At 55.8% G+C, this 26247-nt stretch overlaps 2 protein-coding genes and 1 long non-coding RNA gene across 3 annotated transcripts in view; 2 read left to right on the top strand and 1 right to left on the bottom strand.

The window, feature by feature from the left end:
* Positions 1–15665, bottom strand: part of ZIC5 (Zic family member 5) — a 92208-nt gene extending 76543 nt beyond the window's left edge. Inside the window, 4 exon segments of the mRNA XM_061476311.1 lie at positions 8973–9651; positions 14230–15145; positions 15148–15223; positions 15225–15665. Of these exon segments, the coding sequence (XP_061332295.1) occupies positions 9191–9651; positions 14230–15145; positions 15148–15223; positions 15225–15547 (1776 nt within the window). The 5' untranslated portion in view covers positions 15548–15665 and the 3' untranslated portion in view covers positions 8973–9190.
* A 5556-nt stretch (positions 15666–21221) lies between these two features.
* Positions 21222–23561, top strand: LOC133281096 (uncharacterized). Its single transcript, XR_009747377.1, has 3 exons — positions 21222–21299; positions 21609–21891; positions 22787–23561. It is a non-coding gene; the product is annotated as an uncharacterized LOC133281096 (long non-coding RNA).
* Positions 23562–24970: 1409 nt separating this feature from the next.
* Positions 24971–26213, top strand: ZIC2 (Zic family member 2). The gene has a single exon (XM_061476237.1). The coding sequence runs from the start codon at positions 25038–25040 to the stop codon at positions 26100–26102; it is 1065 nt and encodes a 354-aa protein (XP_061332221.1). The 5' UTR covers positions 24971–25037; the 3' UTR covers positions 26103–26213.
* Positions 26214–26247: the final 34 nt, after the last annotated feature.

The raw sequence follows: 26247 nt of genomic DNA, 5'->3' as shown, positions 1-26247 counted from the left end.
AAACGTCCCCCACCAAGCCCTGGGAAGGAGGGGAGCGGGCGGCGGACAGATCCCCCCAAAACTGTCCCCGCTCCCCAAACCCCATCCAGCCTCGCGGGATCCAGCCCAGCCCGTGGAGGGCTGCAATGCCCCTCTCCCCCTAGGGTTGCCCGGGGTACTGCCCCTCACCGCGCTGTCTGGCCCAGCCTCTGTGCACAGCGCTGCTGCCGCTTCTGCGGCGGGAGAAAGAGGCTGGGGCTGTCGCCTGGGGGCAGCCGTGGGGCGCCCCACGCGTGGAGCTGCCTCTCCGTGGGGGAGGCCTGGTTGGTTGGGGGTGTATTATTCCTTCCCCCCTACCCTCCGACGGTCGCGTTCACCCGCGTCCAAGGCTTTCCCTGCCCCTTACCCATTCCTTTTTCTGCTTCGAACCCCAAAAACCGAAAGCCTCCTTGCTGCCCCCTCCCCTCCCCCCCCCCCCCCCGCCTTCTGCAGCGCAGAGCCCCTCTGGTCCAGCCCCCCCTCCCAGCATCCTCACGGACATTCATACACTCCCACTTCTAGCCCGGCTCCGGGGACCCGTATTTATGCCCCGCCAAGCCATCCAGGCTGAGAATGACCCTTTTCCTCCCGTTCCCCCCCCCCCCCCCTTCCCGGCCTCCGTCCCACCCTCCCGTCCTTCCACCCTCCTCCCTTCCTCGCTCCCTGGGATCCGCTGCGGGCCTGGGAGGGATGGGGGTGGGTGGGGGACACACACGGGAACGGGGAACCGGCGCCTCGTCCGCACCGTGTTTGTTTTCCTTTCCCCCCTGAACTCTAGATTAAGACGTGAAGATTACACTTTTATTGTGGCGGCCGAATAATACCACGAGTCAACACACACAGCAAACAAAAGTGCTTGTAGTACATGGCCAACCCCGCTGGGAACCGGGCTGCGGGCTGCTGCAAAAATCAAGCTCTTCAGTGCTAATTACAAATAAATGATGATGTGCTCACTAAGTAATTGATTTAATGAAGTTCCTATGAAACTATTAAAACCGGGTAGAGGTCAGGCTGGAGACGCCCCAGAGCGCCCATTGTGGGATGTTTAACTCCGCCAATCTCCTCGGAAAGACATCGGGGCTAATAGGTGAAGTCACAGCTGGTTCGGGCTGACTTTTTGCAGCACCGGCCGGCACTGCCCTCCCCAAACTCGCCCAGCGGCAAGCACCGCAAGTCTGGGGAGGTGAGTCCCCCAGGCACACCCCTGCTCACCCCTCCCTCCCCGCATCTTCTCTCTCTCCCCTCATCATCAGCCCGGAGTCCCCTGGTGCGGCGTGCCCCCCGCTTCCTCCCCGGGCGCCCACCTCCGTCCCGTCGGGGCTGCGCTGGGTACTCACTCGCTCGGCCCGGCCGCCTCGCCTGCACCTCAACCAGGCGCCTCCGCGGCTCTCCCCAGCCTAATTAAAGAGGGGGGAAGTGGAGCTCTGGACTTGCGTCTACCACTACAGGGCGGCTGTAATTCCAACCCCCCCCCCCGGCCCCGACCCCCCTCTTCCACCCACCCCACAACCCCCCCGTGCACTCACACACACACTTCTTGAAGAAACTTAAGCTAGGATGCCAGGTAGGGTGCTTGGGAGATTTTGGCAAGGTGCCTGGAAGGGGATGTGTGCCCATTTTTCCTTGAAGGGTTTTCTTGTTTGAAAGGCCATTTGGAGCGCTTTAGACGGGCTCGCCGTGTGAAAGGAGGAGGAGGAGGAGAAGGGGAACACAGACATTAAGGGGGAAAAAAAAAGGAAAGAAGAAAATCCGGCTATTGGATTTCCCAGCCCCACGCTCAGCTCTGCCCCCACTCCTTGCCCCTCGGGCAGGGCAGAGAGGAGATTCCCCCCCTTCCCCATTTAGGAGGGCCCCTAACATGGCCCTAGCTCTGAGCGCCCTTTGGAGGCAGTGGCTCCCCGCTGACTCCCGTAGGGAATGGGTGACGTCCCCATCCCCACCACCACCTGCCAAAGGACCTCTCTGTCCCCCTCGCGTTTGACACCCGGTGCCTTTAGCAGGTCGCAAACTAGCCAGGGAAAAAAGCAGAGCTGCCCCCCAATTTGCGGCCCCGCTGTTGGCCTTTGCTGAGCGCGGAGGCGATGCCCCCCACGGGCAAAGCCAGCTTGTCCTCCAGCGCTTTCTGGGAGCTCTAAGGGCTGGGTACCAGAGCCGCTCCACCGGGACAGGGGCACAGGGACGGGACCAGAGAACGGCTTCTCCCCAAAATGCGGGGTGCCTCTCGGGGCGGGGGCGGGGGGGGGGGGAGGGCTGGGGCAACCGCTCCCTAACTAAGGGAAGGTAAATGCGGCAGGGGCAAGGTCGCCAAACCTGTGTGTCCCCATAGCTGCCGGGGACTCTGCCCTCACCCGCCCCACTGCCCGGGGTGCCCGTTGGGAGTGGGCGTCCCCCCATATTCAGGGGCGCCCGCAAGCACCAGCAGCTGCTTGCCTGTGGCAGGGGTGCAGCCGGGAACACGCCGCTGCTCCCCACCCGTGTGCTTCTCCCGTTCCCCTGCAGGATTTTGGGGAGGGCTGCTTTTTTCTGTCTTTTTTTTTTCCCCTTTCCTTTTTTCCCCGTGGAAAACGATTAATTTGAAACAAATTAAGCTCGCCCGCCTCTTGTTTGCCAAACAGGCTGTTGGCAATGTGCAAACAGGCTTTCACCCCGTCGCGGTGCCCCTGCTCCGCTCCCCACCGCCCGGCTCCAGCCCTGCCTGCCGCACCCTCCTCCTCTTCCTCCTTCTCCTCCTCCTCCTCCTGCCCCGCCGTCGCCTCCTGGCCCTACAACACCACTTGATTACTATCTCCCCGTCTCCCTTAACGCACGATCCGGGGTTTCTCTTCAGCCTCTAAATAAGAAGTGACACATGCAGCACTAAACCAACGTGTGGGGAGAGCTGCCGACTGAGGCAGGGGGGAGGCTATTGAGGGGAGCGCTGCGAAGAGACAAAGCTGGGGGCTAGTGGAATCAGATGCAGCCCTTAATTAACACCATCTTAAATAGTCCAACAGGCACTGAAGACAAAGTTGAAGAAAGACTTTAAGGCTGAGTGCCCCTCGACAAGCTCTTTTTTTTCCCCCCCTTGTGTCATTCAATATTTAATGCACTGTGCTTATAATGCTACTACTGGTGCTCCTTTCTCAGCAAGTACATTATTTTTTCACGGTGCCCATGGCCAGGGAAAACCCTTTAGGCAAAGAAAATCAAAATGTTTGTTGTTTTGGATGACTTATAACTCTTGTTTAACACAAGCACTTTCAAGAAAGTATAACAGGCGCAGCCTCTAAAGCAAACAACGAAATCCTTGTGACAGAGTAGGACACAAAAAGCACATTGTGTTATGGACTATCCCTTTTCTCTGCTGCTAGATGGGTGCCTGTCTGAGGCTGAACACCACGATGCCATTTTACTTTTGAACTATTGTTTTTGAGTTATGCCATGTGGTCAAAAGGAGAAGAAGGGAGGTTGTTTCCAAGCTCATAAGACAAACGAGTTGCCTTTCATTGAACTACCCCAGAGCTCCTTTAAAACGAGGTTTAAATGTCACCTCCATGTTTTTAATGGACACAGGGCTTCAGGGGCGACCCTTCAAAGCGCCTTCGTAATAAACGACCCTTATTAAATATGTCTCTGCCTGGGAAAAACACTTGGAAGAGGAGAAAAAAGGGGGAGTGAGAAGGGGGGGCTCCAGCCGAGCCCGGGCCGAGCCGAGCAGCTCTCCCACTACGGGTGCCTGCCGTTGGGGGGGGGACACAGGGGGTACCCCCCTCGTCCCAAACCCCCCAAAAAAAAAAAAAAAGAAAAGAGGCTGAGTGAAAGGTTGGGGTGTTTTCCTCCTGACTTCTTTTTGTCCTGAGGAGAGCGGCGTCTGCGAGTCTGAGCTGGGAAGTTACTGATTTGCAGGCTGCATGTTAAGGCAGCCCATGTAAGTAATTTCTGCGGGCATCCCGGCAAAGGAGAACAAATCGTTGACAAAGGCGAGCCCTTTCAATTCAGCAGCGTCGTTAGGGAAACCAAAAAGTATTCTTCCTATAATAAGTTCCACTTCAAAGGATTTCTCATTCAACGGTGACTGCTTCGCACTTTTATTAAGTCCGGGCTTTTTCACTTGGCGGAATCATCTGTTTGGTTATTTTTCATCGTGTTTATTTTTCACCATTCACACAGTACTTGTATTAAATAAACAAAGAACAATCGCTCTGCAAATAAAAGTGCTTAGGTGGGGGGAAAAAAAGAAGGAGGGAGGCAGCGGAGGAGGAGAAGAGCTGGAGATGGAGCTTCTTCCTCGCTTATTTTTTTATCTGCTGAAGTTGGGGATGGGGGGGGGGTGTCCTGAAAAAGGGAAGGGGGGTTGGGAGAGAGGCCAAAAAATATGAGGCGTTCTGATGAAGTGAAAATTGACTGCGCTAACACGGCATGAAACTAAAGGTCAATGCAACTGTATCTTAATAGAGTGTCTCGAATCGAGGTGGACTATTTTAAATGCAGCTTGCTTTTGCTGCGCTCATTGCCATAGCAATCCTAACGCTCCATGTTGATGTACCATAAAAGCAGTAGTTTGAATTTCAAAGAACCTGCCTTTGAACTTCTCTCTGCCTGATTAGGCGCTTGCGTGGGGTGTGTGTGTGAACCGCGGGAGCGGGGTTTGGGTGCCGGCGGGGCGCGGGGCGCAGCGCCCCGCGTGTCCGTGTCTGTGGCTGTGTGTCCGAGTGAGAGTACGAGTGTGCGTGTGCCAGCACAATCCCTGACACCTCCTGGTCTGCTCTACCACCGGGAAGTGGGGGTGACAGTCCATCCTTCCCAGCGCTTCACAACTCCTCCAGCAGCACGAAACACGGACCAACAACCCACCCTCCGAAAAAAATCCATGAGTATCCCTCACCACCCCCAAAAAGCAAAGCAACAACTTTCCCCGGGTGGGGGACTCCCGTGTGAGCCCAGCATTTCATGCCCATGGTGGGTGTGTTGAGGGGGAAGCAGCCCTGTGGGTCCCCCATTTATTTCCCACCCCCACCCCCCGATGCCATTTCCCACACTACCCAGATTTTTTCTCCCCTTCAAAACTTCGCTAGCTCGGCTCCAGCCTTTAAAGGGCAGAGGGGCAGAGATGGTGTGTGGCGAGATGTCTCCCAGCCCCAACTACAAAGGTAGACGATTTAAACAGTGTTTGCTAGAACCACGTTTCGCCTAGGAAAAGATGAAGTCTTTGATGATGGCCAACTCGGTGTCAATAAGTGGTTTTCTTTGAGCCATATTCAGATGGGAACGTCTTGCTTTGCCAATTGCCATAGAAATCCTAACACACCATGAAGATTGTCCAAGCGCCAAGCCTTCCGTTCTGGGCTAAATTACTTTGAAGTGGGGCAGGACGTGCACTGGTCAATGTTAACTCTATAGGGCGGGCAGGGAACACTAGGAGAGAGGGGCTGGGGAGGGGGAGAGCCCAAAATAAGAAGGGGAAACTTGTTTTAGACACTCTATACAAGGTTCTGCTCATTGTCAGATATCTTTTATCTTTTATATTTCCCATGAATGATTCATGTCTCGGTGGCTTTGTGTCGCCCTCCTTTTCACAAGAAACTTCATTAGAGAGCTATAAGTTTTCCCATTGATTGGAGCCCTCATTTATGAGTGTTTTTCTGCTTCGTATGTTGGTTATTGTCATTCTGCTTGAAACAACTCTTTGCAACCTGTTTCACCTTTACCACATTTAACAAAACTGACTTAAAAAACACTCTAACCTTTTGGTGAAACTGTTCTTGACATTTGGACCAGTCATTTTCGAGCACTGGTATAATAGGGGGGTGGGGAGGAAGGGATATCATCCCGGGCTACTTGTATTTATTTTATTAAAATATAATTTTTAAGGAATGAAATAATCCTGACGATCCTGGAGGATGCTGACACACGACTCTGCCCAGATTTTTTTCCCAACAGCGGGTTTCACTCAGTTTTCCTCTCTCGAAAGAGAAATACGTGTCCTCCTGAAAACTTTTATTTTTCCTTCCCCCCCCCCCCCCCTTCCGGTGATCTCCTGGCGTTATTTGTCGCCTGACCTGACTCTGTATTTCAGAATAATCATCTGTCATACGGGTTTGCCACTATGGCTTTTACTGCAGAGTAGTGCTACTCAGATTACTAGGATCTGAAGAGGAGGCTGAGAGGAGCATGTTTTTTGTTTCTCCAACAGAAATATTATAATTTTAATTGATTTTGCACTTTGGTGAGGTGTCCTTGACAGAAATGAGCAATATCGTGTGGATAGAGGATAAATACTTGACTTTTCTCACTTTTCTCCGTGTCTTTATCTATCTATCTGTCTGTCTGTCTATCTATCTATCATATCCGTCTGTCTGTCCTTCCCTCTTTTTCCCCTGGGTATGGAAAGTCAGCAGCATAGCACCCAATTGCTGCATTATGAGGCGGCAGCCCCCCAAATCCTGCCTGTGTGTTCCCACCACAACCACCACCATTATCCCGGCTGACTTCCAGGGACAAGTACCCGGGAGAGTACAGCTTGAGGCCGCCGGGGGGAAGCAGGGACGCCTCGGCCCTGAGCATCCTCCTTCTGCGTGGCTCCAAACAGAAACGTAAATCAGAAGAAGAACCTTATTTACTCACACGTTTCTCTGGGGAAAAAAAAAATCCAGGGTATCTCAGCCGCCCCCCAAATCTCCCAGTGCTGCTCTCACCCTGAGAGGCTGTGGCTGGATCTGACTCTAGCTACTGACCCCGGGGGGGGAGGGGGGGGGAGTCTTTTGGTCTGCTTCTGCCCCTCGTCTGTCAGTAAGGCACATGCAATACGTAGAAATAATATTTTTTATTAATTTGCATGATTTTCTTTCTTTTTTTCTTTTTTTTTTTTTTTTTACTTCTGATGGTTTTTACAGAGATGAAAAGAAAAAGTAAATTCGTATTATTTTATTTCGGAGGTATCATGTGTCATAAAATGGATGGACAAGTGTGTGACCCTGCGTGTAGCAAGTACATAAAAATAGTGGCATATCCCCTCGAGCCATAGTTTTTAAACCCTGCCATGTAGTAATGTATAGTGCAATCTGTTGTTGAAAAAAACAAAAAATGCATAAATTAAAAAGTTCGTTTATAAATCAGCACCAAAATATCTCTGGTAAGATTACATTACATAAATTATTCTTTAAAAAGTCCATACCTTACTTTGTTATTTTTCTATTTATTCAAATGAGCTTGGAAAAAAAACGAATAAAAAGCAAATCGAACGAACTTTAAAAAATTATTTTCTATTCAAGTTTCCTGTTTGTTTTCAAAGTAACGCCTGTGTTTCGATCCAACACAACAATATGAAGACAACGTTTAAAAGCTTCCAGAGTGACAGCACCATGCACTGTACTAATAATATAATACCTCTATGAGCTATATATATATACACCAGCACCAACACACCGCACGGAGGACATGCAGGAAGAACCTGTTTCACATTACATCGTTCATTCAAGTAAGGTGAAAAATATAATGCTTTTTTTCTTTTTTTTCCTTTTTTTATACAAACCACAGCATCATCAACAACCAGCTATCGCCAAAATTAGGGAGAGAATTCTTTGGTGTGCTCTGTACTCTTCCAGGAAAAGAAAAGGGGGGGGGGAGGAAAAAAAAAGGGATGATGTCAGAAAATAAATTAATTCTACTATACAAAATAATCGCGTTCACATACACGTTATTAACAATGACAAGACGACATCCACCATTCACGGCACACAAGCCACATTTCCACATGCCCGGGGGGATGGGGGGGGGAGGCTGCCGTTGCTCCTCTCGGGGTCTCTGAGGAGGAATTAGCACTCTTTAGGTTATTTGCCCCCCGCTCCTGATGGACGGGCGATGGGTGTAGGTGTCCCTAACCTCCCTAGCTCCCGCCCCACACCCCTCGGCCTCTGGGATGGGCGCTAGGGGGTGAGGTTTAGGGGGGTGAAGGGCACCCTGACCCCCCCAGCCTTCTCCCCCCTCCCCGTTTCTTCCCCGCAGCTCCGGTCCCCTCCTCTCAGGTGATTCCACCCGGCCACCGCAGGGAGATAGTGAAAAGGATAGAGAGAGGAAATAAACCTAAAATATATAGTTACATATAAAATAACAATTAAAAACTCATACCCTATCCCAGCGCTCCCCCTCCCCTCGCCGGGCCTGGAGGGGGGGGGGGGTGTCTCCCCCTCCCAACCCCAAACTGACTGCACAGGAGGCTGGAGGGAGCAAGAGGCAAAATCTTCCTCTGCGAGTCGAACTTTAATATAATAATAATAACCACAGTAATAAGAATACCAACCCCAGGAAAAGGGGAATTAGCTGTCAGTTTCTGCATGTTTGGTTGGTTTTTTTTCAGGAAAACCCTAAAATGTATCACAACATCGCAGTTGTCAAATAGCAGCGGTTTTCTTTCATTCTCCGGCTCCGTTTTAGGAGCCCTACACGTACAAACCGTGGAGGAGCGGTAAGGGAGTGCTGCATCTTTTGTCTTCCCTTCCCTAAATCGTTTTCATATGGTTACAGCTAAGGGAGAAAGAAAGAAAGAAAGCTGGAGAGAAAATGCCGAGTCCAGGTGGGACCCCACGACTCCGGGAGAAGCCAACAATTACAAAGGAGCTGAGCTGCAAGAGGGGCGGGAAAATGGTTTTATTTCATTTTATTTGAAAGGATGTGTAACCTGTCCTCGACTGGCCGGAGCTTCGGCAGGTGCTGCTTTACAGTCTGGAGGCCTCTGCAAACCTGGCACTTTACCCAGGCTGGAGAGGAGACACCGGGGGAGGGGGGTGGCAGCTCCAGGATTTGAGAAGCCGCTGCAGAGAATGGCAGGGCCCTGACTGCCCCTGCTCAATGGTCAAGAGCAGCCCCGCATGGGCAGGGTGGGAGCCAGGCATCTCCTTTGGCACCGTCCCTCTGCGAAGCGTGCGGCTCGGGTTGCTGGGATGGCCCAGCGCGGCGTTATTAACGCTGCTTCTTACCGACAGAAAAAAAAAAAAGAAAAAATTAAAAACTCCGAGTCTCTTTAATTAAATTAGTTACCGTACAAACACCATAGGGTTTCGTACACGGAATAAATAGCGCGAGTCAAACCTGATGGCGCTTCCACGCCAGCCCTCCCACTCCTTTGCTCCCGGGCAGCTTAGGTCAGTGCAGCAGGGCCGGAGACAACAGCGGCACGGCACGGCTCAGCCCGGCCCTAGGGAGCGGTTCTGCCCCCCGAGGTCCTGCGGGGCTCATCCCCCTCGGAGGTCGGGGAGGTGTCGCGGCTGGAGGGGGTGCGGGGCCGTCGGGGAGCGCCCCCGGCCTGACAGACGTACCACTCACTGAGGTCGGTGACCGGCGGAGAGAGGGCAGCGGTGGGGCCGCGGGGTGGCTCGGCTGCCAGAGCGGCCTCAGGGGGTAGCGGCCCGTCGGGGGGCCCTGCCGCCGCAGCCGTGTAGCCCTGGGAGCCCAGCGGCGGAGAGGGCGAAGGGGACTTGCAGTGGATCTTCATGTGCTTCCGCAAGGAGCTAGGGTGGGTGTAGGACTTGTCGCAGCCGCGGATCTTGCAGTAGTAGGGCTTGTCCGAGGTGTGGACGTGGGAGTGCTTCTTGCGGTCACTGCTGTTAGCGAACTTCCTCTCGCAGCCGTCGAACTCGCACTTGAAGGGCTTCTCCCCTGCCGGGACACAGCAACGGCACCGTTACCGGGGGGCGGGGGCACGGCCTTGCCCGCAGCCTGTCCGCAGCACCGGCAGCCCCTCCGAGGCGAGCAGCAGGGCAAAGCCTCCCTCCTTCTTCCCCTCTTTTCCCCTTTTCCTCCCCACCTCACGACAGTCGTGACATGCCCGAGACTTCCGGCTTTCCCCCCGTGATTCTCAAACCGTGCAACGCGGTTGGCGGTCCCCAAACCGGGAGCCCCGGGCTGGCAGCGGCAGCGGGGCCGGGCCTTGTTTGCCCCGCGCACACGAGGAACCTTCATTACGGCTCTAATGACCGAGCCCAAACAAAACCCCTCAATGCCTTTGCCTCCGAGGGCTGGCGCTTGCCGGCAGCCAGGCTCTCCTGGCACTTCTCCTGAGTAATCCTTTCCCAGTGGGGCACTGTGCTGTGGAATAATTAGTCGGGGGGGGAGCGGGGGGGGGGGGGGGGGGAATACAAGTAACACCTGTTTAAGAATCCTGGTATAAAAAGGGAATATCCTGGTATAAAGAGGGAGCAAGTATCCTGGTATAAATATGGAGCACCCAGCGGCCCGTACTGGGGACTGGCAGGTTGTGGGGGGACACCAGCCCAAACACCGGTGATGGTTACCTCAGGCTAATTTGTTTCTAAAGAAAATCTCTGTCCGAACTATTTTAAGAGCTTTACACTTTGCTGAAGAGTTAAAGGGGTTGTGAAAATCAGCCCGGGGCGAGTTTACTTGGAGTACCTTTCACACACACACACCTGGCTCCCGACATACCATACCCTGGGACATACATATATATGTTCCGGCACATATGGATGTGCCCCGGACGGACTCTTCCCCACAGATCCCATTCCACAGAACAGGGCTGAGTAAATGCTTAGTGCTGAGAGACCAGAGTTAAAAAAATAAACTTGCCGGATCCCTTCACTGCCCATGAAGGAGAGTTTCTTACAGCAACTGTTTCTTCTTCCCCTGCCACGTTACCCATGGACCCGGAGTAAACAGACCTGCATCGATAACCCCTGCCACGACTATTGCGACTCTTGAGTCAAAAAATGCTGTCTGGTTAGGCATGGCCGATGGGTATTTTCAGGTCTGTTTTGCTGTGAGCACTCGGAAATAACAACCCTGCAGGTCTCTCGGTGGATATTTTCTTATTTTTCACCAGGCGATTTTTACTGCTCCTTCCATTTGTAAAATCGTACCGTGTTTAGCAAGAGAATAAAGGGGAAAATAAAACGATTTTTACGCTTTAAAAGTAGCTATTTCTTGGCTGTTACCATAACAACATGTGCCTCCGCAGCTGACTTATATGTCAACTTTTTCAATTAAAATCCGCTCACCTACCAGCGAAGTGAGACCAGTTGAAAGAGCAAGTTTACCTTTAATACATATATATATGTAAAAAAGATGGCAAGAAAATGTATCTCGTGGGGTTTAACTGGATTTTCCACAAGCATGCTCCCACTCCAACCGAGACAAATCTCGAGTCACTACGTTTGTTCATTAATCATTGTTTTTCCTGGAGAAATAAAGCGAATCTGCCGGATTCTGCCCGTATTACCGCAGAGATGCAGGCTTACCCGTCCCCAAGCTTAACTTCCCCTGAGGGATGCTCCTACCCGCCCAAACTGCCTCCCCCTCCTCTGTCGAGGATTTAGGAAGTGCCTTCCCCCCACTCGTGGAGACCCACCCGAGGGCTGCGCACCCGTCGAAGGAACGAAGGAGGGAGGCAGGACCCGGGGTACCGCTCTCTCTCGGGACCTTCGAGGGATGCGTAACCCCCGGGTAGCTCCTCCTCGCCTGCCTCCGGATCGCGACGATCCAATTCCACATAAATCCAGGAGCGGAGAAGATGCCGGAGTGTCCCTGGCATGCTGACGAGGGCGTCACGTCAGAGTTTAACCGTTTGTAGGTGGTTTCAACCCAAGAAAGAGGTTGAGAGGCCGGGAGCCGTCCCCTGACTCCTCCCGGCAGCAGCGGTGCCAGCGGCGGGGGCGTGGGAGGGAGGGCACCGAAAGGCTTTGGGGTCACTTTTGTCGGGGGGAAGGGATGATGTCTTTGTGGGGGAAGTCTGGCGATCCTGAGCACCTTCTCAGCGAGGGAGTAGCGATTTTGCAGGAGAGGGGGGGTCCCATTCCCTTTAGCATGCACCGGGAGCGGGGACAGTGTTTTGTTCCCAGAATAGGGACAGGGCTGCAGGGCGCGGTGTGATTCTTTTGAGGAAAAGAAGGGAAAAAAACACGAGCGAGCAAATGCCCCCTGAATTACTGACATGCTCTTCTTCCTGCAGGATTACCAGAAACACGCAAAATCCCCTAATAATACAATAACGGTGTTATCATTTCCCCCTCTCCACACAAAAATGCCCATAATAAACCAATAGTTTGTAAACCTCTTTTGCTCGCAGGCTGAACATGACTAAATTAAAGCTGAGGCGGCAAAATTACAGTAATTAATCCAATCGGGACTGGCAGAGGGGTTGGGATCCCCCTTCCACCCAACGGCTGGCTTCCTGGGGAAGGAGTCACGTCCCATTCGCCTTCCCGTGGGTCGTGTCATTCGAGGCGGGCTCTCGCCACCCACCCGGAGGGCTGCTTTGTTGCAACTGCCCTTTCTGCATGGAAATAGTCCCCCCAATCCTTGGACTCAGGCATGGGCACCCTCCCGGGGTCTGAGAACGCGTCGCAGAAAGGGGAACCCCTCTCCTCCAGCCCTTCAAGAGGTACACAGCATCCGACTAGCTGCGGGTGCCCCCCGACTGCAAACTTCTCCAAATTTCCATTGCAAGAGGCCATGTCCCACAAAGGGCCTCGGGGCAATACTGGGCCACAGCTCCGAGGTGCATATTTAGGTTATCTGTGGGAGGAGTGTCGTTTTCCCGCTGAAGCCCTCTGCCCCCACCCCAAGCATTCCCCGAACGCCCACCCCCCTTGGAGCTGGGATGGAGAAGCAGTTGAGAAGCCCAGAAAGGTCCGCAGTGAAGTTTTGTTTTCCAAACTAAAAGAGATGGGAAAGGCAGGATGACAAAAACACGGGCCTCCACCGTTTAACTCGTTCCGCAGTGCCATTAACGCAACAACAACCACCCCTCAAAAAATATGTCAGACCCCCGCAGGAGAAATCCCCATATCCCTCTCCCACCCCCCCCACTCCCCCACCCGGCTTTGGGAGTAGGGAGCTGGGCATCCTCAGGTCTCCGCAGCTGTATATGGGTTCATGCCTGACATATTCTGGAGATAAAAATCTATAATCCTTTCCGCCATGGACCATTTGGTTTTACATCGGAATAACACGTTGCACGGTCGCCGCTTTTCTCTTCCCGAGCAGCACACAATAAATCAAGAAAGCAATTACGGCAACTCCACTTCCTTAAGTGTCCTCCGAGGAATAATATTTGTCTACCACTATAAATCCCGGCTTCGTTCGTTTTCGGCGGAATTTTTTTTCTTTACACCCACACCGAAATGAGTATTTCGGGGATGGGGAGGAAGGAGAAGAGAGGGAAGGAGAAAGGAAATATATATATATATATATATATATAAAAGAATAAATAAAAAAGGAAAAAGAAATAAAAGACTTATATGCTCAAACACACGCGGAGCCCCGCGCCGGGTCCCCCCGTCCTCCTGCCATTCCCCTGGGGTGCCGCTCCCTTCTCCCCGGCCCCCGGCGCCCCGTTGTGTACCCGAACTGCTTTGAAGTTTCCTCCTCAGACCCAAAAAGAGAAGGAAACGTTCCCCCGTCTCCACGGGCGGTAGAGCCCGGGCGCCAGCGGCAGTTTCAGGAGCGGAATCAGTACCGGTATCCCCGGCGGCACGGGCAGCCCCCGTAGCCCCGGCTGTCCCAGTAGCAACGACCGGCGGCGTCGGTATTCCCGGCAGCATCGGTAGTTCCCGTAGGGGCAGCCCCAGCAGCGCTGGTCGTAGAGCAGCCCCCGTAGCGGAGGTAGCGCGGTAGCCCCGATAGTATCGGTAGCCCCGAGCGCCGCCGCTGCCGCCCGCAGCTCAAGGGAACTGCGCCCCCAAGAGCCCCCGGCCCCATCTCCTCCGGGCCAAGCGTTATCCCGACCGGCTCCATCCCCAACGACAGAACCGGCAGGAAAAGCAGAACTGTGGTCCTTCGGGAAGTGGGGAGGAGGTCGCAACACATCCCCTCGCCCCGAGTGACTCGGGCAGGGGCGAGCGGGCGCTTATCCTCTCCTCACTCTTCCCCAAGGGATGCTGTTCGTCTTCCCCCGGCTCCGCGTTATTTCTTATTCGGGGCATTTATTTACCCGGTGGTGCCAGGATGTGAGGAGGTGGGGGGCGGAGGGACCTGCCCAAAGTGCGGGGGGGGGGGGGGGGGGATGATGATAGAAGGGGGGACAGGGACACACACGTGTGTGTACAGGGCAGAGGGGCCGGGTGCGTGTGCGTGGCCCGTGTGCTGCCGAATTACTTATTCATGAAAAAGTCACATGTCCGGCGGTGCGCAGGAGAGGAGGAAAAGAGGAGGAAAGGGGGGAAAAAATGAAAAAGGAAGAAAACCCTTACATGGACGGCTGGGAGGGGGGAAGGCACCCACCTGTATGAGTCCGCTTGTGTATCTTGAGGTTTTCGGAGCGGGCGAAGACCTTCCCGCAGCCGGGGAAGGGGCAGGGAAAGGGTTTCTCTCCCGTGTGCACTCGGATGTGGTTGATGAGTTTGTATTTCGCTTTGAAGGGTTTGCCTTCCCGGGGACACTCCTCCCAGTAGCACACGTGGCTGCTCTGCTCGGGCCCGCCGACGTGCTCCACGGTGACATGGCTCACCAGCTCCTGCATCGTGCTGAAAGTTTTGGAGCAAGGTTTCCTACCGCCCGGTGGCGGCGGCGGAGGAGGAGGCGGAGGAGGCGGCTCCCGGTCGATCCACTTGCAGATCAGCTCTTGCTTGATGGGCTGCCGCATGTACCGCAGGAAGGCCCCTGCCGCTGCCGCCGCCGCAGCCGCCCCGACGTGGGCATGGTGATGGTGGTGATGATGATGGTGGTGATGGTGGTGTGGATGGGGGTGGTGCGGGTGCCCGTGCCCGGCCGCCGCCGCTGCCGCCAGGTTGAGGTTGACGGAGCCGTAACCTTGCAGCGCCGAGGAGGAAGCGGCGGCAGCCCCGTAGTGAGCCTCGGCGCGCCCGTAGAGCTCTCCGGCGGCGGCTGCCAGCCCCAGCCGCATCTGCCCGTTGAGAGGCGGGTGGCGGCCGGTAGGCGCGCCCTGCTCGCCGGGCGCCGGCGGGAAAGCGGCGTGCGCCCCGTCGGCCGCGCCGTAGGTGCCGGCGGCCGAGATGAAGACGCCGTGGGGAGGCGCGTGCGGGAGGTGGGGGGAGCCGGCGGGAGGGTGCTGCTCGCCCAGCGCCCCGTGCACCGCGGCGGCAGCAGCGGCAGCGGGCAGCTCCCGCCGCAAGATGAAGTCCCGGCCTCCCGCCCCCCCCGCCGGGTAGCCCTGGAGGGTAGTGGCGGGCGGCGCGTAAGCGGCGGCGGCGGTGGTGGCGGCGGCAGCGGTGGCGGCGGCGGTGGCGGTGGTGGCGGCGGGCGCAGCGAAGGCGGCGGCGGCGGCGGTGAGCGCCTCGGGAGTGAGCTTGAGGGCGGCCGGCTGCGCCATGTGCTCAGGTCCGAGCGGCGTGAGGGCACCGCCGGGGTCGCCGCCTGCGTCCCCGGGGTGGAGGTGGGCCGCGTGGTGGGGGTGGACGTGGTGGTTCCCCAGCCCCGGGAAGCCTGTCATGTTCTGTTGAGGATGGGGCTGAGCCGCTGCCAAATCTGCTAATCTCAGGGTCGGGTTCCTCTTGCTCAAAGGGGGCTCCATAACGACACAGCCAAGCCCATCTACGCTGGCTGTTGTTATTTTTTTCCCTCTACCCGCCTTCAAAAACATGTATATATTAAGCGGCTCTTTAACTTCTTTTGTCTGCGCTCCTAACTCCGCGCATCCCGGCCCCGCTCTGCCCGCCCGCGATTGGCAGAGCCCTCACCACACTCCGGCGGCGCGCTGGGAACGACGGCTCGGACACGGCACCGGAGGGATTGGACAGATCGCGATGATTGGCAGCGGATGGGGCCGCGCCATTGGCTCCCTTTCAGGCCGCCGGCGCAGCGGGGATCCGCCTCCACCGCCCCCCCACTGTCCCGTCGTGTCCGTGTCCCCCCTGCCTCGAAGTAGCACTTGCAAAACTTCGCGCGGGGCCCGACGGGGCGCACAACCCACACACCCCCCTCCGCCGACAGCGGGCAGCGCGAGTAGCAGCGGGCAGCAGCTGCCGCTCCCCCGGCGCTAGACGGGGCACCCCGAGCTGCTGTGTTGACGTTTGACTGCCCGCGGGATTTTCTCTGCTCGCCTGGGGGCTGCTGCCGGGCTCTGCCGTCGGTTCCCCTCTCTTTTCTCTTACATTTGGAGGGCCATAATCATTCATTCATCGGCGAGGCGGGAAAGCACACGCAGCACCTCGCACCCACACGAGACCGTGTGTGCTCATGCCCAAGGCGGACGACTGAAAGCAATACCAGGGGAAGCAGGCAACGTTTTCCTAAAAAGAAGGCGAAAGCGGCGGGGGAGGGTTGGGATGCCTTTCCTTTAAAAAATAGACGAGTAAGCAGTAGTGGAAGCGGGGGCGGGGGGAAACAGCACATGTTGGGGAGAAGTTTTGGGAGACCGCTCTCGCTGCCTCCCTGGGGCTTCCTCCTCCCAAGGATCCCCACAGCCCCCTCCCAGGGCGCCCCGTCGGGGGGCGGCCAGCCGTACCCCCCGCAGCTGCCTCCATCTGAGCCCGAATTCAGCGAGGGCAACCCAGGGATAAAAGCGCACCGGAGCATCCACGCCCCTCAAGGGTTTGGGATGCCGTGGGGAGCGGTGGGTTAGGAAATGGGGAGTCTCCGTAGGGCGGATGTCTGCCAGGAGCTGTTGCCTTCTGCGAAAAGGCAGGAGAAATATGATTCTCCTAAAGACAGCAGAGGTGGGGGGATGGGCCAGACCGGAGGAACGATGGGAGAGACCCTGGGGTGTGGGGTGTATTGGTCCTCGAAGGTGCAGGGCCAAACCGGCCCCTTCCGCACAAAGGAGGATGCTGCCGTTTGGGGGTGCCGAAAAGGCGGGGCCAGGGATTTCCCTGCCCAGCCAAAAGGGCTGGAAAAGCATTGCCGCGAGTTCTCTCTGGGGCTGCGGGAGATGTGGCCCTTTCTGATATGTCATCCACTTTTCTGAGGCTGCTGGTCCTACCGGGAGTGCCTGGCGCTCCCGCGCTCTTGGGAGAGAATTCCAAGGACTTCTGCGGGGCGGGGGGGGGGACGCTCCTCTGCCAAACCAGGAGAGGAAACGGGGCGGGGGGTGCCGGAGGACACCTCCATCCCCAAACACACATCCGCCTCCCGGTCCTCCCCACCCAGTGAATCTCCCTTGCCCAAACTACATCTGTGCCTCCCCGCTGCTACCCTTTGCAGAGCCCCGTTCAAAGGAAGCTCCGTGACGGTCCGGCATTTCCTGGGACAGACTCCAGCCCTCCCCTCCTCCCTCCCGCCGCCACTCACGGAGGAGAAACTCGCAGGATTTAGCCCACAGCTGCCAAAAGAGGAAGAGTGCTGGGGGCAAGAGCTGTAGCGCAGGAGGCGCCCCAGAGGTCCCCCTCTCTAAGACCAAGTCCCGGGGGTGCCTCCCACCCCCGGCGCCGAACCAGTGCCTTGATGGGAGTTTCAGTGATGCTGCAAGGCAAGAATCGAGAATAAATAATCCCCAGGTTTTAAAAGGAGCTGCTCCATGGTTTTATGGAACTGTAAAAACTTCCCCTCGCAAACTAGCCGTAAGTCTATGCGGCTATTCCTATACGTCTATTTTCTAAACGTGCATCCAAACAGGATTCCAAATTCTCCCCAAATTCTGGGCACCGAGGTCCCGAGATACGATGGTTTGATGGGAGATGCTGTGGAGGTGAAGAACAGCGTCGCGCCCCGCGGACCCTTGCGCATGCCTCGACGTCCCGCTCTTGTTAAACGCAGCGTGATATGTATCTGTCATCGATTTAATATGTCTTAATTCAAATATATCCCCCCAATCAATTTCTTTTTATGAGGGGCTATAAAACAAAGAAAATATTTTATAGCTGGGTAATAAGCAGCTGACCTGTGGGGAGGGAGGGCTTGGCCGAGGCTAACGTGGAAAATCTCCCATTTTTAGGACTCTCTGCAAAAGCGTCCTGCCTCCTGAAGCCGCCTGCCCTAGCCGAGTGGATTTTGGATAGTACTAGCTCCAAAAGGGCCATGAAAAATTTACAACCCATTAACTCACAGATCCCAGCTCAGGCCAAGGCTGCCACAGTGGTGGGGGCTGCAGAGGAAGGAGGCGGCTGGTACCCCCCTCCCAGCCCCCCAAACCCCCGGCAGCGCCCTTCGGCGGTCGGCTCGGTGCCCTGCTCCGGCGGCGGAACCGGCTGCGAAGCCCTCCCACCGTGCCCCTCTCAGCGGCAAACCGGCCAAGGGACATCGGGGGAGGCTGGAGAGGCGGGGTGAAAGCCTTGAAAACCTCGAATACATTTCGTAAAGATTCCTCCATAAACAGAGCTCGGGACATCGGTTTTAGCGCGGGAGGGGTGGGGGGTGGGGAGAGAGATAGCTGTAAAACTCCGCGCTATAATCTGTATTATGTAAATGCATGCTAATGAGCATGAGTACCATTTACAAACAATCCTCTTTAATGCACGTCTTATTGATAGTTAGGGAGCGGAGAGCAATATTTTATAACTGTGAAACCTTCTTCTAGGGAACCTTTGGGAAGTGAGCGCGATCGCAGCTTTTCTCGTCAAGACATCGAGATCTATTTCCACAAATTCTGTCAAAATAGCTTGCCACCCACCTGACCCTTCGCTGGGAGTAACCCCGGTACCAACTCGCTGTCCCGTCGGGATGTAGCAAGGAGGCACCGGGCCCGCGGGCGGGAGAGGGGGTAGTGACTGCCCATGAACAAGGAAGGGAGAAAGTGGGGCCATTTGGCAGCAAGGCTCCCCCTCTCTCCTTTTTGGAGGGAATGACGGAGGGTATAAGATATTTATACCCTTAAAAATGAACTCCTATTCCGGCCAATAAACCCCCTGTTTTCCTCTCCCCATGCACTCCAGTGGGAGCCCAAGGGCAGGGATACGGTCCCGGGAGGGTGCCGGCGCTGTACCCTCCGTCGGGGTTGCAGCGGCCGTCGGAGCTGCCGGGGCTGGGACCGCCGTCCGTTTTGGGAAGGGGATTTACGGGCAGAAGGTTCGGAGCTGCCGCTTTGGGTGTGCGCCTCTGTGGGGTAAGCAGGGTCCGTTCCCGCACATGCCCTTCTGGGATTTACTCAAATAGGGATAAAATAAAGATTAAAAAATCCCCATCCTTCAATCTCTCTGTGTATATATATATACACACACATTTCGCATACAGAGAGAGAAAGAGAGAGGCGGCCTCGGTAAACCCAGGCCAAATTTTATTCTGCGCTCCTTCTCCACACACCTCCCTCTCCCCACCGCCCCCCCTTCCCCTCTCCCCGCAGCTGAACGTCACCGTTGGAAGAAGCTGTTGAGATAAATCAAATAGTGACACTTTGACGGCTTTACTTGTATAAGCAATATGGTTACCATATGGCATTGTTATTTATGAATGACAGCAGAAATTGTATTACAAAGTCCATCGCGCTTTATTGGGACGCTTCTCCTCTGCCTCAAACCTTTGTGGGCATCCCGAAAGATCCATCTAATAAATCTCAGCAGCGCTGCAGCAAAACCCCATTTCTGAGGGGTGTTACGCCAGCTGCGAAGGGAGGCGGCAGCGGGACAGGGCGCAGGGCGCGCAAAGTGCGCGGCGTTGCGCGTCTCTTCCATCGCAGCTGGGCTAGGCAGGGACACCGGCTGCCGCTCGGCAGAGGAAAATCCCGTCCTGGAAATCTCCACCGCACTGCAACTTCAGCCGCCTCCGTCTCATGGCACAGCCGCCGTGAGTGGAGTTTTATACCGCAACTTCTACTTATATATATATATAAATATATAAGTGCAACTGAGAGAATAATAAACATTAATGGCACCAAAGAGAGGTGCTGCTTTCTGCTGCATCCCACTCCCTGCCTGGAGGTTTAAAAAGGGGGGGAGGGAGGCATTTAAAAGTTATAGCTTTGGCTGAGATTTTCATTATTCCACCCCCGTTTTTTTTTTTTTTCTTTTACATTACGCTGCCGGTAGAGTCTGACAAAGAACTTTTGTCCCAAAGTGTGTTTTACAGAGGGAGGCTACAGCGCAACACATGTGGTCTTCACGGGTCATAGGTCGAACGGCCTAGAAGTGGCTCAGACCGGCACCATCAAAGGTAACCTGCAATTTAATATCCTGTTGATGAGCTTGTTGAATTTATGAGTGTCTGTGACACAGACAACGGTGCAAAGCCGTGCTGCTCAGCTGGCCTCTCCTTCCCAGGCTACAGGCCGTCTTCATGCCCCCTGCCCCGCACCTCCTCCCGTTACTCCGGGGAGAAGTGAAGCTTGAATCTGGAGGGGGAAAGACCCCCTCTTCCCCACAACCCAACCGCTGGTCGGCCTTTCCACCTTGGTTTTCCCGGCAAGGCTGCCTCCAGCCGCCTCATCCAGCGGACAGAGTCTCTGCTGCTCAGGGTGAAGGAAGGAGGAAGGCAGAGGGGGATGGAGAGAGAGAGTGAAGGAAGGAGGGAAGAAGGGATGGAGGGAGTGCGGAGCAGTCCCCTCAACAACCCTGGCCTGGCGGTGACAACCCCTGGGGACAGGAGGTGGAAGGCGAGGGAGTTATATGCTGTTCAGGGGAAGGAAGAAATTGCTCTCGCTGGTCCCTCCAGCCCCTCCAGCTCCCTCCTTATCAGCAGTGGCAAGAATAAGAGCAGAGCAGTTTTAAAGAAAATTTCGGCACACTTACAGACAGGGGAGATCCTCTCCCGGGAAAGGCTGACAGTTACCCTGTGGGTCTGGCACCTCCAGAAAGCTGTTCAAAAGCTAGTTTCAGTAAACCCGCGTAGCACCAACACTGGGTGACCGCTTGCTTCCCTCCCTCAGTAGCTGTCGTGAGGCGAAAGCTGTGTTTCTGGCAGGGGCCCGGAAAGTGAGAGCCGTCTGGCTGCTGGGGCCCCTGCCCATTTCCCCCCGTCCTCCCCTTCCTCCCTTACCCCCTGCCCGTGTTACCCTGTGACACCGGGGAAAAGGGGCTTGCGGTTCTGAGCGAAATAATGCACTTCTTAGGAGGGACGGCAACGTGACTTTGAACTTGGATCAGTTCCTCTGTTTCCTGCACAGAGAGCAGGGCTGGAGTCCTGAAAGAATAGCAGAGTGCGACCAGCCCGCGGGGGCTCCCGCTGGAATTCAGCGTCCGCCCGTCCCTCCAGCCGTCCGTATGTCTGTCCATCCATTCGCCCATGCGTCCCCCAGAGAGGTGGCCCCGAGTGGGCAGAGCACAGGGGGCAGGAAAAGCAGGAAAGGAAAGAGAAAAAGGAATAAAAAGAGAAAAGAAAAAAAATAAGAGAAAAGGGAATTAAAGAAGAAAGGGAACAAGAGAAGGAGAGGAGAGAAAGAAAGAAAAAGAGAAGGAAGGAAGGAAGGAAGGAAGGAAGGAAGGAAGGAAGGAAGGCAGGAAGGAAGGAAGGAAGGATCCAGAAGGTAGGTATTTGTGTGATCATTCATCTTTTTTTATTCTTTCTTTCTGTTTGGGGTTTCTGGTTTGTGTTGTTATTTTGGGGTTGGGGTTTGTGTGTTTTTGTTGGTGTTTTGTTGTTTTTGTGTTTTTTTTTTCCAAAATAATGTTTATAACTGGGATTTTTCATGGACACCTCGGTTCTTTTTCTAATCTCAGATGTAGCAACTTATTTCACGTGTTTTTTGTGGTTTTTTTTTTGGGGGGGGGGTGGTGGTGGTGCGGGGAAAGCGTATCCAAGGCTCTAGTTGGCCGTATGTTTTTTTCACTAAACCCGAGGCAGACGATGCAGGAGCTCCAGCTTCCCGCTCCAGCTTGGGCTCTCGAAATCCTCACAGCGTTGGAGGACACGTCTCAGACCTCTGACTCGGCAATCTCTGAGAGAATGAAAAGAGTTTTGCTTGCGGTCTGTCCCTGGAAGCCTGGGGGGTCAGGACAAGGACAGCATATGCTCCCAAGCTGCAGCCTGGGAAGGCTATATCTGGGAAGCAGAACACTCCTGCCCGCAGAGACAGGACGGAGTGACGGCGTGGTGGAGAGGAGAGGGCTTCTGGCAGCAGAGGTGAATCTGCACTGAGATTCAATTTATCTTCTAATGTCTATTTCAGATTAGAAGGAATCCCATTTCTCCCCAAATTAAATCCTTGCCTTGTTCAAAGAGTAATGTCCGGTACTGGCACTTTCGACAGGCTTGGAAATCGTTTAACTATTTAGTGACACTGATGAAGAAAACCGTATTTCAACAAACTTTCTCTCTCCCTTTCTCTCTCTCTCTCCTTCCCTCTCCTTTTATTTCCTTCCTTCCTCCCTCCCTCCCTTCCTTCCTTCCTTCCCTCCCTCCCTCCCTCCCTTCCTTCCTTCCTTCCCTCCCTCCCTCCCTCCCTCCCTCCCTCCCTCCCTCCCTCCCTTCCTTCCTTCCCTCCCTCCCTCCCTCCCTCCCTCCTTTCCTTCCTTCCTTCCTTCCTTCCTTCCTTCCTTCCTTCCTTCCTTCCTTCCTTCCTTCCTTCCTTCCTTCCTTCCTTCCTTCCTTCCTTCCTTCCTTCCTTCCTTCCTTCCTTCCTTCCTTCCTTCCTTCCCTCCCTCCCTCCTTTCCTTCCTTCCTTCCTTCCTTCCTTCCTTCCTTCCTTCCTTCCTTCCTTCCTTCCTTCCTTCCTTCCTTCCTTCCTTCCTTCCTTCCTTCCTTCCTTCTTTCCTTCCTTCCTTCCTTCCCTCCCTCCCTCCTTCCTTCCTTCCCTCTGTCTTCCTTCCTTCCTTTCCTCTTTCTCTATCTATTTATATCTATCTATCTATCTATCTATCTATCTATCTATCTATCTATCTATCTATCTTTATATCTATCTCTTTCTACATCTACTTCTATCTACATCTACCTCTATCTACGTCTTTCTCTCTCCATCCATCCATCCATCCATCCATCCATCCATCCATCCATCCTATTGCTCGGACTCTAGGTCCAGGTTTGACAAAGCATTTAACGACGTGAGGAGCCACAAGAGGAATGTCACGTCGCAGGGAGAATTTCCGACAGCTTCCCCCCCCCCCCCCCGCCCCAACCCCCTGTATTTTGGGGTTGTCCCTCAGCACGCCCGGAGCCGATGGCGAACGAGACGCCAGGTTAAGTGCAGGACGGTTGAGACGACAACTGTTATGTCGGGGTTTAATTTTGACAAAGCCTTATTTATGGGCGAGCTGCTGGCCCCGAGATGATTATTTTTCAGGCACTACAAAACAAACCGGAGCAGCGGCCAGACATGTATTTACTGGAGGGGGAGGGGAAGGGGACTTGTTTGCTCTGTGTGTGTGTGCTGGCTGCATGCTTTTTTATTCCTGCCATGTAAGAATCCGGTTTCCAAATAACAATGGCAGGGAGGGTTTTGGGGTTGGGTTTTTATTTTTTTTTTTCCTTTCTTCCTGGGTTGTTTTTGTTTCTTTTTCAAGAGACAAGGAAAACTCCTGAAGCATCTGCTCTCGGGCGCACATTCACAACACACACACATCGAGTCCTCTGCTCCAGCACAAGTGGTTTAAAAGCTCCCCCCAAAACCCCTTTCCTCCTCTATTTTAATTTTTGTTTTATTTATTTATTTGCATTTTCTCCCAGCTGCGGTGACTTGAATTTGATTCTCCTCTCGCTCCCTTTATCGATCACGGGCTTCATCTGCTTTAGCCGAAAAGGGGGAAGGGGCTGCAGGATGCGCGAGTTCATCCCTCCTTCTGCCACAACCTAAAAAAAAAAAAAAAAAAAAAAAGAAGAAAAAAAAAAGAGAAAGATAAAGAAAAATAAAGGAAGGACCCTCTAGCCCCCCCCCCCCCCCCCCCCTCCCCGCCAGCACTCTGTTTATGTTTTAAGCCCCTCGCTTTGTTTGTTTGCCTCCCGAGGCAGGATCGCATGGCCAAGCGCACATCGATGTTTTCTGTGCTCGCCACCCCTTCCACTCGCCGCGGGAAAGGCGGGAGGGAAGGGGGGAGGAACACACACACCCGGCAACCCCCCAAAAGAAGCTGCCGGCGGTGCCGGGCAGAAGGCAGCCACCGGGTCCGTGCCATGCCGGGCGGGGGCCGGGCGGCAACGGGGCTGGTGGGGCGCGGGGCGGCCTCGCCGCCATTAGCCGGTGGCCGGGGACGCCCGGATGGACGGGGCGGCTCGGGCCAATGAGCGGGAGCCGGGAGAGAGGCCGGGCGGCGGGTGAAGGCGGTGTTGGGAGCGGAGCCGCCAGTGCGGGCGGGGAGAGGGAGAGAGGCTGGGGACGGGAGGGAGGGAGGAGGGAGGGAAAGAGGAAAAAGAGGGGGAGTGAAGGGAGGGGGAGAAAAATAAAAAGCCGCCGCCTCAGCAGCGCCCACCGAAATAAACAGAGGAGCGAGAGGCAGCGAGGGCGCGGGCGGAGCGGGGCTGCAGCTCCGCCGCCCCGGCCGCGCCGCTCCGGCCCCTGCGCTCCGCGGCCCCTTCCCGCCCCCCGCCTCCCCTCCCCAACCCCACCGCCGGCCTTATTGTTTTTAATCTGCCTCCGGCACCCCCTTTCTTGTCTTTCCCTCCCCACGCCCCTCCGCGGCGGCGGGTAGGGGCGGCGCGGCTCGGGGCACCCCCCGCCCCGGGTCCCTTCGCTCCGTGGGAACCCGCGGCTGCAAGTTTTTTTCTCCGTGAGAGACACCGCTAATGCCCGTCTGAGGATAAAACGAGAGCAAGGGCCCGGGGGCAGCAGGGGGCCAGAGGCGGCGGGGAGGGTGGCGGGGCGGCGGCGGTGGTGACATCCCGGTGGTGGTGACGGCGGCGGCGAAGTGGGGTGGGGGGGAGCGGCGTGTGTACGAGTCTCTCTGTGTGTGTGTGTGTGTGTGCGTGCGTGCGTGTGTGTGTGCCGCAGGGAACGGCGAGGCGAGCCTTGCCCCCCCCCCCCCCCCCCCCCAGCTCCGTCCCTCCCCCTGTTCCCCCTCCCCTCCCCTGCCCGCCCCCGGCTCAGCTCCTTTAATACACTTTGGTTCTCCGCTCGCTTTTGGACTCTGCTCTGCCTGGCTCCGGATACGGCGGCGGCGGCGGCAGTAGCGGGCCGGTGCGGGCGCGGGCGGCTGCGGCGGAGGCGGGGGGACGCGGCGGCTGCCGGGGGGAAGCAGCGCAGAGCGGCGGCGGCCCCGCGCCGGGCCGGGCGGGCCGCGGCAGCCCGGCATCGGCAGCGGTAGCGGGGCGGCGGCGGCGTCCCCGGAGCGGCGCGGACCATGCTGCTGGACGCCGGCCCGCAGTTCCCGGCCCTCGGCGTGGGCACCTTCGCCCGACACCACCACTCGGCCGCGGCGGAGATGCAGGACCGGGAGCTGAGCCTGGCGGCGCAGAACAGCTTCGTGGATTCGGCGGCGGCGCACATGGGCGCCTTCAAGCTCAACGCCGGCGCCCACGACCTCTCCCCGGGGCAGAGCTCGGCTTTCACCTCGCAGGCGCCCGGCTACCCCGCCGCCGCCCTGGGCCCCCACGCTGCACACGTCGGCTCCTACTCCGGAGCGCCCTTCAACTCCACCCGGGACTTCTTGTTTCGCAGCCGCGGCTTCGGGGATTCGTCGCCGGCCGGCGGGCAGCACGGCATCTTCGGCCCTGCGGCCGGCAGCCTGCACCACCCGCACACGGACGCTCAGAGCCACCTTCTCTTCCCGGGCATCCACGACCAGCATGGCCCCCACGCTTCCCAAAACGTCCTCAACGGGCAGATGCGCCTGGGTTTGCCGGGGGAAGTGTTCGCCCGGTCGGATCAGTACCGCCAGGTCTCCAGCCCCAGGACTGACCCATACTCGGCGGCTCAGCTGCACAACCAGTACGGCCCCATGAATATGAATATGGGCATGAACATGGCAGCCCACCACCATCACCATCCAGGTGCCTTTTTCCGCTACATGCGGCAGCAGTGCATCAAGCAAGAGCTCATCTGCAAGTGGATCGACCCCGAGCAGCTGAACAACCCCAAAAAAAGTTGCAATAAAACTTTCAGCACCATGCACGAGTTGGTCACCCACGTCTCGGTGGAGCACGTTGGGGGACCCGAGCAGAGCAACCACGTCTGCTACTGGGAGGAGTGTCCCCGGGAAGGCAAACCCTTCAAAGCCAAATACAAACTGGTCAATCATATCCGAGTGCACACGGGAGAGAAACCCTTCCCCTGCCCCTTCCCCGGCTGCGGAAAAGTTTTCGCCAGATCAGAAAACCTCAAAATTCACAAAAGGACGCACACAGGTAATGCGGGTTTCGTTCGGCAGATTATCCCCCTTTTGCCCGTGCCTATACATTATGTATAAAACCACATAGAAACTCAGGCAGGGAGATGTAAAATAATGAGAGTGATAAAATAACGATCCTGTTTAACATTCCCCCCCCCCCCCCCGCTCGATCCCACAGCTGCGTTTGTTTTGGTTTCTTCCCCACTAAATCCTCATTCCCTCA

The sequence above is a fragment of the Pezoporus flaviventris genome, unplaced genomic scaffold (assembly GCF_033815535.1).
Source record: "Pezoporus flaviventris isolate CSIRO_AGI_PZ_B2104156 unplaced genomic scaffold, CSIRO_AGI_Pfla_v1 ptg000095l, whole genome shotgun sequence".
Classification (NCBI taxonomy): domain Eukaryota; kingdom Metazoa; phylum Chordata; class Aves; order Psittaciformes; family Psittacidae; genus Pezoporus; species Pezoporus flaviventris.
Note: the sequence above shows the minus strand (reverse complement) of the source record. Positions and strands in the feature narration are given on the sequence as shown.